A 13,755-nucleotide genomic window follows, 5' to 3' on the forward strand; every position below is an offset into this window, starting at 1 on the left:
GTTTTCCAGAAGTATCTCTTTATTTTGCACATTAGCCCAAAAAATTTCAACAAAAACAAAAGCTAAATTATGACTGGGATTACGGACAGTAAAATTACAGTTCAGTACTTCGTGTAACCCCCACGAGCATTCAGGAGAGCACGTACACATCGAGGCATGCTGTTCACGAGATTTGCCAAGGTTTGGACAGGAATCGCTTGCCATGCAGTGACAATAGTCTGCTGCAATTCACGCACAGAGGTAGGCTGCTGGTCCAAGTTGTCGATTTGACGCGTTAATTCTGCCCACAAGTTCTCTATCGGATTCATATCCGGGGACATGGCAGGCCACTCCATATGCTCTACACCACGGTCAGCAGGAAAGTGGTGGATCATGCGAGCACAATGAGGACGTGCATTGTCATCTTGGAAGACAAAGTTTCCTCGAAAGGCTGCAAGAACAAATGGAAGCAATGTTTCTTCCAGAATGGCCCTGTGCTTGAACTGGTTCAGGTTTCCATTCAGAACAACCAGGTCAGTTTTGCCTCCTGCATGAAAAGCAGCCCAAATGGTCACCCCACCACCTCCAGCTTGGACTCTTGGCACTATACAATCTTCGTTGTAGGCTTCATGCACTTGTCTGCACACTCGGACGCGGCCATATTGACGATAGGCCAGAAATCTAGACTTGTCACTGAAGATCCCGTGATTCCAGTGTCCTGGCTGCCATTGACGGTGCTCTCTGGCCCACTGCAATCGGCGCTGGCGGTGTTGTCTGGTCAGACGTGGCTTTCTCAGGGGACGCCTGGCACGATAGCCTGCTTGAACCAGTCGTTGGTTGACTAGCCTTCTGGATACAGGCACATTTGTCAGTTGCTGCCACTCAGCCCTAAGTCGATTAGCTGACTTGGTACGGCCATTGTGGACTCACCGGTGCAGCTGGCGATCATCCCTCCTTGTGGTTCTGCGGGGACGTCCTGACCTCGGTATTGGAGTCGGGACACCCCCTCTGAGCATTTCGTTTCAGGATCTTTGACACCTGACCTTGAGTGATGCCATACTGCCGAGCAATAGCACGCTGTTTCATGCCTGAATTTCGTAAAGCCACCACTCCATGACAAACAGCATTGTCGAGTTGACGGACCATCTCCAGGGGAAGCGGCAATAACTTTTGTAGACGTGCAGCAGTTGTTTTCCACTAATACAGAACGCAACAACCCTTATATACCCGATTGTGAAGCCAATCGTCAAATGTACCTGTCCATACATTTTCTCACGCCACCTGTGATATAATCCTGTTATTGACTTCTTGCTGCGACAGACAATCAGTGACATGGTTCTTTTAACAAAGAAATCACCAAAGCGTAAAAGAAACTCACCAGATTGATATACCGAGTTCAGAAAGGAAACCCAAGTCAAAAAAAAAAATTCCATATTAAATGCCGAGTCTGTATATATATTTATGAAAATGTGTGTGTGTGTATATATTTTAACCCGTTTGATTCTGCTACTGAATGGTTAATGTATCAGAATGGTTTTGAAAATGGCTCTCAGCTTTACAATGCAACCCTTTTCCCACATGACGTCAGCTATCTAGTGACCTATAAAAACAAAGAATGATGCCGACGCTTGCATTTGAAATGAGCCAATTAGTTTGAGGACATGTGTGACTAACCACTTTTATTTCTGCTTTTTATGTTTTGCAGATGACTACAGGCAATGTGCATCTGCGTAATTAAAAAGTGAAAAATTTCCACCAGCCAACAGCCTGAAGAGAAGATCCACCCCCAACTCCCCACCTGTATTTGGAGCAGACATTCATGAATATGAACTTGCCTTAAAGTATCTGCCCTGTCGACCCACCAAAGTATTTCCAGTACATTTCGAAAGCGGATATAATGACTTTTGGAGAGTAAAAGAGCATTTCTGTTTCTAAGCAAAGCATGTTAATATGGTAGATTCCAGCAGAAAGTACTTGTAGCCATGTTTACTATCCGAGAAATTGTGCTGGATATGTTGGAAGGCTTGGGAACTTGGAGGACTCCAATTTTGTTTGCTCAAGTTTACCTGACAAAGAAACAACAGCAGGTGAAAACTCAAAACTAGTGAAATGTCCAGCTTTGATGACAGGGATGATTTTTATGGGGTTAAATTGAAGAGAGATGGTGGGAATGTTGGCTTTGTTCCAAACCGCAGTGAGAGCTTCCAGGCACGTGCCAATGGAGTTCCCAAAATGGGAGTCCGTGCCTGGGTTTCTCCGCATTTGACTCATGACACTCGTGCCACTGTGACTGGTGTGGTGCGAGATTGGGACAAGGCGGAAGATATACCATATAAAAATGCCAATGTGGGTGAGGGGCACACGATGCCAATACGTGGTTCACGTCGCAGGCCTCCACTTTTCCAACAGGACCTATTCCTGCAGCAACCGCCCAGTACACTACGACAACGTAGCAACAGTGACATTGCTCTCAGTGAGCTAGATGCAGAAGGTATATGCGTTTCTGGATCGGTACCCAAGAACACTACAATGAGTGGCATTTTACATCGCGAGTATGGGAGTACATCATCCATTGAGAGCCGTACAGTATGTACGGGAAACTCTCGCTGGTTTCTCCCTGCACATCGTGGCCAATCTAAGACTGGTTTTTTGGAAGTGTTGAATTCGACTCTTCCTGGTATGACTACAAGCCAGGATGGCCTTGATGACATAGGCTTTGACGGGGCTCAGGCTATCCTGGCTCGTCGGAAAGACCGTCGGTCCAAGTCTGATGCAGGTGACCCATCAATCCTGCTCAAGCGAAGAAGCAAAGGTGATGTTGATGGAGTTAAAGCGGAGGGAGGAAAGTCCCAGGACAATGCTGGGACTGAGAACAGACTACTTGTATGTCGCCGAGCTTTTTCCCACTTTGATGTCCAGAGTGTCATATTTGGCCTCTTGGGATCACCTGATGAAAGTTGTGCTTCCATGTATGCACGCAACATGAGCACAGGTGCTTCTGCAGCCTCCCAATCCACAAAGGGTCAACTCAAAGATACAACCGTGGCAGGAAGCAGTTCAGAGGAACTGAATTTGAAGCAAGAAGAGGAGTGTCATGATCATGGTGATGGCAAGTCTAATGAGATAGTCAAGAGTTGTCCTTTCTTCCGCAATGAGCTTGGTGGTGAGGGAGAAAGGCAGGTTGGCTTATCACGTGCAAACGCTGGCTGTGTCAATTCTGTAGGCATCCGTGCAACCATTGAGCTACCGCTTTACTACTGCCGCACTAATTGCAGCCTCTCGGTGCTTGAAGGACCTCGTGATGGAAACCTGCTCAGGCGGGAGAAACCAAAGCGCTACGTCATCGAGCATGTTGACCTGGGTGCTCGATACTACCGGAACTACTTTTATGGTAGAGGTACGTGGAGTTTTGGTGCTTGAATTTGTATACACATTGTACTTGTGTTAGCATGGTTTTTTGAAGTCGAGGAAATGGTTTTTTTTAAGTCAATGGGAAATGCACGACAGACACTAATCAACAAAGAAAAGCAGAAGCCAACTACGTTGAGGTATATATTTTTTTACTCTATATTTATGAGTTAGATCATATTCTGTTCTTCTTTGAAACGTAGAATTTCCTGGCAATTAGTGCATTTGCAATTGGAATACTCTGTACAGATTTCTGTCTCATTTTCCTGTGGGACCTACATTGGCGCAATCTAATGAAGGACTGTTCCTTGGCATTTGCTTTGAGACGTCTCGAACCCTTGTACCCTTGCTCTATTTTCACAATTCCATTTGTAATTTTTTTTTTTTTTTGTATACAAGATCGAGGCTCGTGAAAGAGCTAACATTAATCACACAAAAAGTCAAACCGACACACAAAACACAAAAAATAAGCGGAGCGGCAGACAAGATGGGGAGAGAGGGGGGAAGGACACACACAACGATTCTCGGTTGTGTTTGTATAAATCCCAGTTTGAATTTGGGCTTTCTGTAAGTAGTAGTTTTATACACTGACTTTATAATTTATTTATTTAAAATCGCCCCTGCAATAATTCCCTCTTTGGATCCTCTGATGAAACAATTCTCTCTTGGGATTCTTGCTCTTACATGAGCCTCACTGCTGTAAAAAAAACAACCAAAAAAACAATTTATTTATTTATTTTAGCCAATACATTTGGAAGTAGCCTGGATAATTGCTAATTCTCTATTGTAAGGCACAAGTTTTCTAGAATTCCGTGCCCTATGTTAGTTTTCTTCCGGTTAGATATTTCTTGTTTGGGCTATATGTATTTATATGCACAAATAAAGTGCAGTGTCTCCCCATCGCCCTCAGAATCTCCCTCTTCCCCCCACTCCCTACTGCCCAGAATTCTCCCCATATGCAATGCACATGCTCCTCCCCACACGGTTATTTCTTCCCAGCCTCTTCTTTCTCTTCATTCCCCACTCCCTCCTCTCTCTCTCTCACCTATCACCTTCTCTGTGTGCAAGCTTCGTTGTGAGTCTGATCCACTCTAGATTGCAAAAAAAAAGAATTGAATTGCACTTCAACTCAAACTCCCTTTGAATGCTCTTCTAGTGATTAAATGCAGTTCAAAAAAAGGTGGCTGCAAATGATTAGCAACAAAATGTTTGCTTTTCTATCAGTCATGGATGATTGCATCCGACTTTGCAGAGTTCCCTGATGGTGTGCAGGTTGAAGGATGAGATAGTTCAACTGTCCTTCCAATAAACGTATACCAGCTGCATGGGAAACTTTCAATTGCAACCTGTTAATTCATTTTAAGAGGATTTTCTAGCAATTACATTGTTTTAGAATCAAATTATCGCTCAAGGTCTCATATAACGTAGAATCAAATGAGACGGGTTGTTCAGAACTACAATTCATTATGCATCATGCAGAGTTGTGGGTTTGTGATGCTGGAGTGCAGGACAGCTCTTGGGGAAAGACAGGAACTGAACTGCAAGACTAATGGCACAAGGCCAATAGTGGTTTTTCAATTACTCAGCCCTTGTGTGCTCTCCTGTTACATGTAGTTCATTTTCTGTCTTACTCTGTCTTTTTGATATTTTTTATCTTTAAATTTGTCCTTTTCAATTGACATTTTGCTCGGTCACAATTTGCATTCCAGATGAAAAAGGATATAAAGATTTCTGTGCTTCCTTCTGACTTGGAATTGCATATATGCTAAAGTATAAAGAAAATTCTTCTTTTGCACAGTGCTGTGTGCTGCTCCACTGTGCTATCGAGCCCTTGGCTTGTGTGTAGTTTGACCTGTAATATATCATGGCTTGGCTGCAAGTTGAGACCATGACAAGTGATATGCAATTAAGGTGCAAAGTAGACCATGTGTGCTTTTATTGGAATGGAAATAGCTATCCTGTTTAGGCAAGCAGCTTCTGAAGATGTGGTATAAAACTTGCATCAATCAAATTCGATGACTTAAGTCTTTTATCGGCCTTAGTTACAGGTATCGCTAATTAAGGTTAGTGTCAGGTGTGATAGACTTCCACCAATTAGTAAATTTCCACTTTTCTAACTCATTTGATTAACATAGATTTGCAAGCCTGGTATATGTCCAGGTTATGGCCAAAAAAAAAAAAAAAAGGAAACACCTGGGTAAATGAGAGCCACCATGTATATTGAAAGCAATGGCTTTCACACAGGTGTCGCCCATGTGTTAATTAAGCAAATAACATCCCTGCATGCTTCAAGTCATGTATAACTCGAGCAATGCGATTGTCGCCAATATGCCTCCACATAGTCCCACAATGGGTAGATGCCCTCGTTCACTGTCCAAAAACATGCAAGTTTGATTGAAATCCCTTCAGCTGTTTTCAAGTATCACATTTTCACCAGTCATGACAGGTTTCACATCGATCGGTGAAGTGGTTTCAGAGAAGGGATTTTTAAAAACATCGGTGTTCAAGCTAATATGGCTGCCACACCATGTGACGTATGACCTTAAAAATGTACACTCTACATATAAATGGGTAGGGAGTCACATTTGTGAAGTTTTGTGTTGATCGGATAAGGTTCGTGTTTCTATCCAAAATGGCTGCCAAACCACATCACCTTTGACATCATCATTTTCAAACTTTATGCAACAATACTGTTAGCTGGCATTTGTAAAATTTCGCATCAATAGGGTAAGCGGTTTCAGAGATATAATTATTTAATATTTTCCTTCAATCCAATATTGCTGCCACACCATGTGACCAATGATGTTTTCGTGATCATCTTTTAATTGCCATGCTTAGTCAATGACACATGTAAAGTTGAGTCAATGGATTTGGTGGTTTGGGAGAAGTTTTTTTTTTTTTAAAGGTTTTTGGTTAAATCCAATATGGCTGCCAAACCATGTGACCTATGATGTCATAAATTTAATATTTCAATACAAATGGGTCATAGATCAAGTGCATGCAATTTCAGATTTTTAGGATAAGGAATTTGATTAAAACATGTTTGGCTGGTATACCACTTCACCTATGATGTCATCATTATCATGCGTTTGCTCCTCATTGGGAGTACTTGACAATGTGCCAAGTTTCAATTTTTTCCATCAGCGGTGTCCGATAAATAATTTTATTATTATTTGCATTTAATCCAAGATGGCTGCCAATACCACGTGACCTATGACTTCACAATTATCATGAAAACATTCTGCATGGATTTCACTCCTACCTTGAAAGTTTTTTCTCAATCGGGATGTGGTTGCCGAGAAAACGAGGTTTAGCCCGTACGTATGGATGGACGGACGGACAACCTGAAAACATAATGCCTCCGGCCACCTTCGGGGGTGGAGACATAAAAATGCTGCACAGGTCTGGTTGCCTATAATTATGGCTCGCATGGCTGCAAGAGGAGATCCCCCCCCCCCCCCCTTCAATATGCCCATCTACAGAGTGTATGTGCCCAATGATATGAAACATATGTTATCCATATGTCATGACCTTCTCAGTCACCATATTTTAACCCAATCGCGCATTTATGGGATATCCTGGAACGATATGGGATAAAACACGCTTCAACATAGATAACGTTTTCCACCTCCATCAAACAGGTTTGAGTGCATTGACTTTCTCGTGGAAGAATAGTGCCGCATCCCTCTTGCAAAATTCCAGACGCTGGTAGCCATACTGGCCGCACGTGGTGGCCCAACACCCTATCAAGTGATTTTGCATTCGGTTTTCCATTTTTGTCTGTCCCCTATGTGGTGTGTGCATGTGTGTGCATGTGCGTGGCAGTGTGTGGTAGCTTTTTCTTTAATTTCCACACAATTTCACACCCTTTCACCAATCTCCACCAAATTTTGCATATGAGCTGTGGTTTGGGTACCCAGGATCAGGTTAGGCTCAGTTCCAGCTCAGTTCAACAAAATGCTCAGTTCCAGGAGATAACCTATGGGCCCATGGGTATGCAATCAATCGTTCACAATGGGTGGGGGGTGGGGGGGGCAGAGAGCAGGACGACAAAGGCTTGTAGGGTGGTCAGAGAGAATAGCGGGCCACAAATACATAACAGAGAAAACTGAGACCAAGCGAGGAGTCAAGTCGAAGCCCAAGATGGAACAGCACGTCCATGGGCCTGACTCCGATGGGCTACCGTCCTAAACAGATCTGCTCAACTCTGGTTCCTCGCACAACTCCCTCACCCCAACTGATCGCCTGCTCTTTTATCACTTCACACGTAGCCATGCTCACTGCACCAGAGCTTCCTTTCCTCACTGTCTGGGACTTGCCAATGTGGGACCATGTCACTGTCTTTGGGGTGATGCCACGTAAACGGCGTCGTCACCAGTGCTGCCTGAAACATCGCGCTCTGCGTGGGGGTTTAAACACCTCATACAGGATGCAAACACATCCAAAACTATCCCCTCTGCTTCCACACACTCGACACCTTGCCTGTTTCACAGGTAGGACACAACAAATAATAAACCTACCTAATGTCTATGTCAACTCTGCCATCCCTCACAACATATATAAGAACAGGACAACTTCGAATTGGTCTCTAATTACAGAAGAATGTTCTAAGCTACTCAAACACTATTCCTTTTGGATGTAAACCATAACCATTGACCCTTTGCGCTGGCAGTTTCAAATTTAACCTAAAACATGCTTCGATGATTCTCCGGCTTAAATAGGTGCGTGCTCATTCGTTCGTGCTCAACCTCCTAACTGCTCAGTTTTTGTTGACATGGTAACACTCAGGTTGGAGAACTGACTTTTTGATTTTATTTTAAATGAGGGCATGTTGAAAAGTAATGTCCTGTTCTTTTTCTTCAAAACAAGTAAAGATAATCAATCACATGAAACAAAGGCAGATGCTAATATAAATCTTTATTCTACCATGGTGAATAATTAGTTTTCAGCATAATAACCACTGCAGTCTACACATTCCTGCCAATCATTCAAGTAGTTTTGTGATGTCCTCATGATAGAACTGTTCGTCATGCTGATTTAACCAACACTTTAAAGCGGCATTGACATCATCAACGAAAGAAAAATGTTCTCAACCAGGGTGTTAAATCTAGGGAAGAGATGAAAATCTGACAGAGCCAAGTGGAAGCTGGTGATACTTTGTGGTAGTACTCCAGGAGTCTCCTACTTCAAGGATTGTAATTGTGCATCCAGAGCGAATTTCCTGTCCTCTCATCTCTAGTCAGCCATCCCAACTCTCATCTCCAGTGCTTCACAGCACTGACAACATCATGCTGCCCTCTACCATGTTGATTAATGTTGTAGCGCTGGTATATCTAGAGCCAGGATCACAAAACTTCACTCACACCAAGTTGTGGGAAGGACTAATGCGTAGACTGTTTTGTTTCATGCTAATATCTTTTCCTCTTTTGGAAAAAAAGAAAGAATAGGAGGCGGTACTTTTCAACGTGTGTGTGTGTGTGTGTGTGTGTGTGTGTGTGTGTGTGTGTGTGTGTGTGTGTGTGTGTGTGTGTGTGTGTGTGTGTGTGTGTGTGTGTGTGTGTGTGTGTGTGTGTGTGTGTGTGTGTGTGTGTGTGTGTGTGTGTGTGTGTGTGTGTGTGTGTGTGTGTGTGTGTGTGTGTGTGTGTGTGTGTGTTAAATGAATAATCATTATGATTATGGAATAATCATTTATGAATTTAAATTTCATGTTAAATGAATAATTATTTATGAATAATAAATAAAAAAAATCCTTATGAAAGAATTAATAACACATATACACATCATAATGGACAAAACATAATTGCCTGTTGTTAACACCTTACCACGAGACTCTCAGAGACACAGTACATAACTATGGACGTAAATGTCCAATTATAGACACACCACAACAAATCGTAAATAAGTGGTTAGATCTTAACAAATCAAATATCCGTACATTACTTAACAGCAGCAGAATTAAGATCAATACTTATTTTTAAAAAAACTGAAAAAAGTTTGACAAATCTGGAACAGATTAATGGAAGAGGACGATCAAGAGGAACTCCCAATCCAAAACATGGAAGCAATTCTGGACACGATTGATCATAAAATGTACAAAGAGAAACCTAAATAAATTAATCGTAGAAAAGACAATGCTATCATAAAAACTAGAACGGGCACTCGGTAGAGCGCATACCTTCGCCGCAGCTACTGTTCTGTACTTGGCATGGGAGTGTAGGGAACAGAACAACAAAAATACGATTTTGACCTTTTCGTGACCTTGACCTTGACCTTTGACCCGATTGCTCCCAAAATCTAATCAAATGTGTCCCGTATAATAACCAATCATCCCACCAAATTTCATGCAATTCGGTTGAATACTTTTTGAGTTATGCGAATAACATACACACACACACACACACAGACATACAAATAAATACACAGCGATCAAAACATAACCTTCCGCTTTTGCGAAGGTAATTATGTTTGATAAAGAGGTGGAAATGATCAATATAGAGAAAATACTTCAACATAAGGAAGTGTGGAGTAAACCTCCAGAAACCATACAACAGAGTGACCGAGAGTTGTGTACACTCTGGGAAATTTAATTCGGGGAAAGATCTTCAACTACAAGGACACTGTACAATCTATAGACATAGAGAAATGGTTAAATAACACACATCATTGTAATTGTGAACATTCCGTATTTAAAGATCCACATCATATCCACATCATAAACACATTATCACAGGTGATCTCAGAATAGTGAAAGATAAAAGATTACGTGCATTACTTACAAAAGGACCAAATTATAGAGAAAATAAAAGGATTAACTGGAATGAAACAATGGAACTTACTATGATGGGACTGAGCGAATGGATGAGACAACAAATTGATAAACAGAGTGCCGAACACACAAATGGCTTTATGGTTGGAGGAGGTAGAGAAACATGTGAAAAGGAGAGTTGTTGATTTGAAAAGAAAAGTTTGAATCAATAATCCGAAGGTAACTTGAAACAATCCAGAGACGCATGATTGCTTAAGGCAGCTTCAAAGACCATATGTTAATGCTCCAATTGACAAAGCAAATAATAATATTGTCGCACGAATCCCTCAAGGTTAACACCAGGGACCGCGGAAGACCGAACGGCTTTTGCTACCACAGCACGGGAGAAAGAAGGGAAGAGGAAGAAGCGGAAGCGCTTATCTGGAGAGGGAACGAACTCAAACGGGAATCCGGGTTTTGAAGGAAATGGAAAATAATACAAGGGTTTATTTTACAAGAGATAGCGGGACAGGAAAATGCGCGATGATAAATAAAGTGTCTTATATTGGGATCCCGCACACCTCACCTCAGAAACAAGACAAGGGAAAATGAATTACCAAAAATAACTCTCCGTCGTGTAATGGTTCATGGGTGCGAGCTTATCTGTCTGTAGTGCAGTGTCCGCCGTCCAACGCAGCTCCAAGCTCCGGCACGAAGAAACCCTTCGTCCGCTCGCTCGCACGCTTCGCCAGGCCTCGATGCGACTCGCTCCAAGCACACCACGAGGTCCCTCGCTCCAGTCCCAACAGCACCGGATCCCGCTCCAAGCACCACGACGAACCAACGTCACCCAGCACGAAGCACGAAGGTCCAGCACGTGATAGGGAAGAGCCAATGAAGACCAGGGACAAGAAGAGCAAGAGCTTCAAGCACAGAGAGATCTCCAATACGAAGGGGTCCTGCGTGCAGAGTCCAAGAGAGAGCAAAGAGAGAATATGTCGTGCAGCGCGCCCCTTTGTAACTTTCCCTCTGACGTCAGTCTTGGCGCGCCACCAACCAGGGCCTCGTAGCTTCCCGCCGTTTGCCGAACCTCGTTGCGCCTTCCGCGCTGATTGGTTCCAGGTTCGCGCCTTCCCAGCCAACCAATCACAGTCCTCCTGGGCGTGGTTACAACTCGTCTCACACGATGTTGCTAGGCCAGCTGGTGGTGCGGCTGGCGGCGGCCATCCGGCGGTGCCCCTATCTGGCTTCCTGCCGGTCTTCTTCCAAAGTCATTGTAAACAACAACAACAACATGCATTTTAAGGCCATTTTCCCTGCTAGAGCGGGGGTTAGCCTTGCGGTCCCCATGACAATCTTCTCCATCTTGCCCTATTTTCTGCATCTCTCCTTGTTAACCCCCTTGCCCGCATTTCTTCTTCCACCATCTTTAGCCAAGTCTTTCTCGGTCTTCCCCGTCCTCTACTTCCTTCTACATTCATTTCCATCACTCTTCTCAACCAGTCACATTCATCCTTCCTCAACACATGACCAAACCATCTCAACCTGTTCCTCTTCACAGCATCAATCACAGGCTCTATTCCCATCATTTTTCGCAATTCATCATTTGTCTTCCTCTCTCTCAACGATACTCCGCACATCCATCGAACCATTCGCATTTCCACCCTTTCCAACCTTTGTTGCTGCTCTACGTTCATTACCCATGTCTCGCTCCCATAAATCAAAGTCATTGATTTAAATCAAAGTCACTCCAAAGTCATTGTAAGGGAAGGGGAATTATTTAATGTTGCACTAAGGGCCTATCTAAGTGTTTATATGTGTGCGTTGCCATAAGAGACAAAGGAATGATTACCAGGTCTGACACACAGGGGTTTATCTTAGTCCCTACAATTATTTAACACACGAACATCCTTGTATGTTCACAGGTATACTCTTACCCCGACAAACCGCCTAAAAACGCAGAACTTATTACAAGGTTGATTCCCTATTGCGACAGTCGAATACCTACCTATACAGTTCTACCTGGCTCTAGATATTATTTTACCCCCCGACATAACAATATTGTAAAACATTCTACATTCAAACACTTTTGGAAGAATTGGGCTTAGACACGGGAATTTCAAAGACCTACAAAATAAGTAACAATAACAAAATAGACTTGATACAGCACCATACAAATCACTCAAAGGTGAGAAGACTGTTAGTTCCGGATAAACACCATAAATTACCGTTCATTTACTGGATCCCAAAAACGCATAAAAACCCTTGTAAGATGAGGTTCATCATCGCAAGTAGAGAATTTAGTTTGAAACCTTTGTCAGGTAGTATTATAGCGGCGATGAAACTAATCTATAAATGCTTTGTAAACTACCATGAAAAGGTGAAGTTTTATTCTGGTATTAAGAAATTCTGTATCATTGACAATTCCAAACTCGTAATCGACAGTATCCATAACATTAATAACAAGAAAAAGATCAATCACAGATTGCAAAGCCTCGCCAGGATGTATTTTCAGTGTTTTTTTTAAGGCTTTTGTGTTAAAACAAATGTGGTGGCCGAAACACGTGACCGATGACGTCATCTTTTTTTTTTTCTAAACTAATTTATTCCTAGATTATGCTCAAGAAATTTCATCTTGATCGGATGACGTTTTGTACTTGTCGAATTATGACGTCATACTGGAGGCACCTATGACATCATCATTAACATATTTTATTCCCCATGGAGAGGAAATGGAAAATAGGTACACCGTATAGAATACACTACACCGTTAATACACCGGTGCACCGTTTAGAATAGGTACACCATATCCCTGCGCATCGTAAGAGCTTGACCAAGGGTTGGCGTCAGGAAGGGCATCCGGCCATAAAAACATTGCCTCAAACAGGGAACCATGATTGTCATGGGGCCCGCAAGGCCTAACCCCCGCTCTAGCGGGGAAATTGGCCTCAAAACGATCATTCATTCATATATATTATATGGAGAGTTCTTTACAATGAGCCATGTCTCAATTTTTTTCTATTCAGCCCTTTCGGAGATAGAGGTGCAATGTTTTTCGGTTTTTCAAAGATGGCTGCCGAACCACGTGACCGATGACGTCATCATTTTTTTTTTTCTCCACCAGTTTATGCCGATGGTGCTCAAAAAATTTCATCTTGATTGGATGAAGTTTTGTACTTGTCGAATTATGACGTCATAATAGAGGCACCTATGACATCATTAACAGATCTTATTCCCCATGGAGAGTTCTTTACAATGAGCCATGTCTCAAATTTTTCGATTCAGCGCTTTTGGAGATATAGAGGTGCAAAGTTTTTCGGTTTTTCCAAGATGGCGGCCGAACACGTAATATATGACGTCATAATTAGTATAAAACATTATACAGGTGGAGGTGCACCTATGGTGAAAATTTCCTGTCAATTGGACCAACGGTTGCAAAGAAAATCATATTTATTCTGTGCAGACAAACAGACAGACAAACAAACGGACTCAAATGCAATACCCTCTCCTCTGGCGAGGGTAACAAGGGTAGGGCAAAATGTCTCAACTTTTGATTGTTCCACATTGTACACAAACATTCCACATGACAAGCTCGTAACCGCATTGGATGGAGCTGTAGATAA

At 42.6% G+C, this 13,755-nt stretch overlaps 1 protein-coding gene across 3 annotated transcripts in view; it reads left to right on the forward strand.

The window, feature by feature from the left end:
* The window catches only part of LOC137438266 (signal-induced proliferation-associated 1-like protein 2), a 254,665-nt gene that overhangs the window by 83,915 nt on the left and 156,995 nt on the right, over positions 1-13,755 (forward strand). For all 3 annotated transcript variants that reach the window (XM_068133386.2, XM_078766828.1, XM_078766837.1), the window contains one exon: positions 1,685-3,376. In XM_068133386.2, the coding sequence (XP_067989487.2) occupies positions 2,089-3,376 (1,288 nt within the window). In that variant the 5' untranslated portion in view covers positions 1,685-2,088. The remainder of the gene's footprint in view (positions 1-1,684; positions 3,377-13,755) is intronic.

This window comes from Myxine glutinosa, chromosome 1 (assembly GCF_964187855.1).
Source record: "Myxine glutinosa chromosome 1, kmMyxGlut1.1, whole genome shotgun sequence".
In the NCBI taxonomy this organism is placed as follows: Eukaryota; Metazoa; Chordata; class Myxini; order Myxiniformes; family Myxinidae; genus Myxine; species Myxine glutinosa.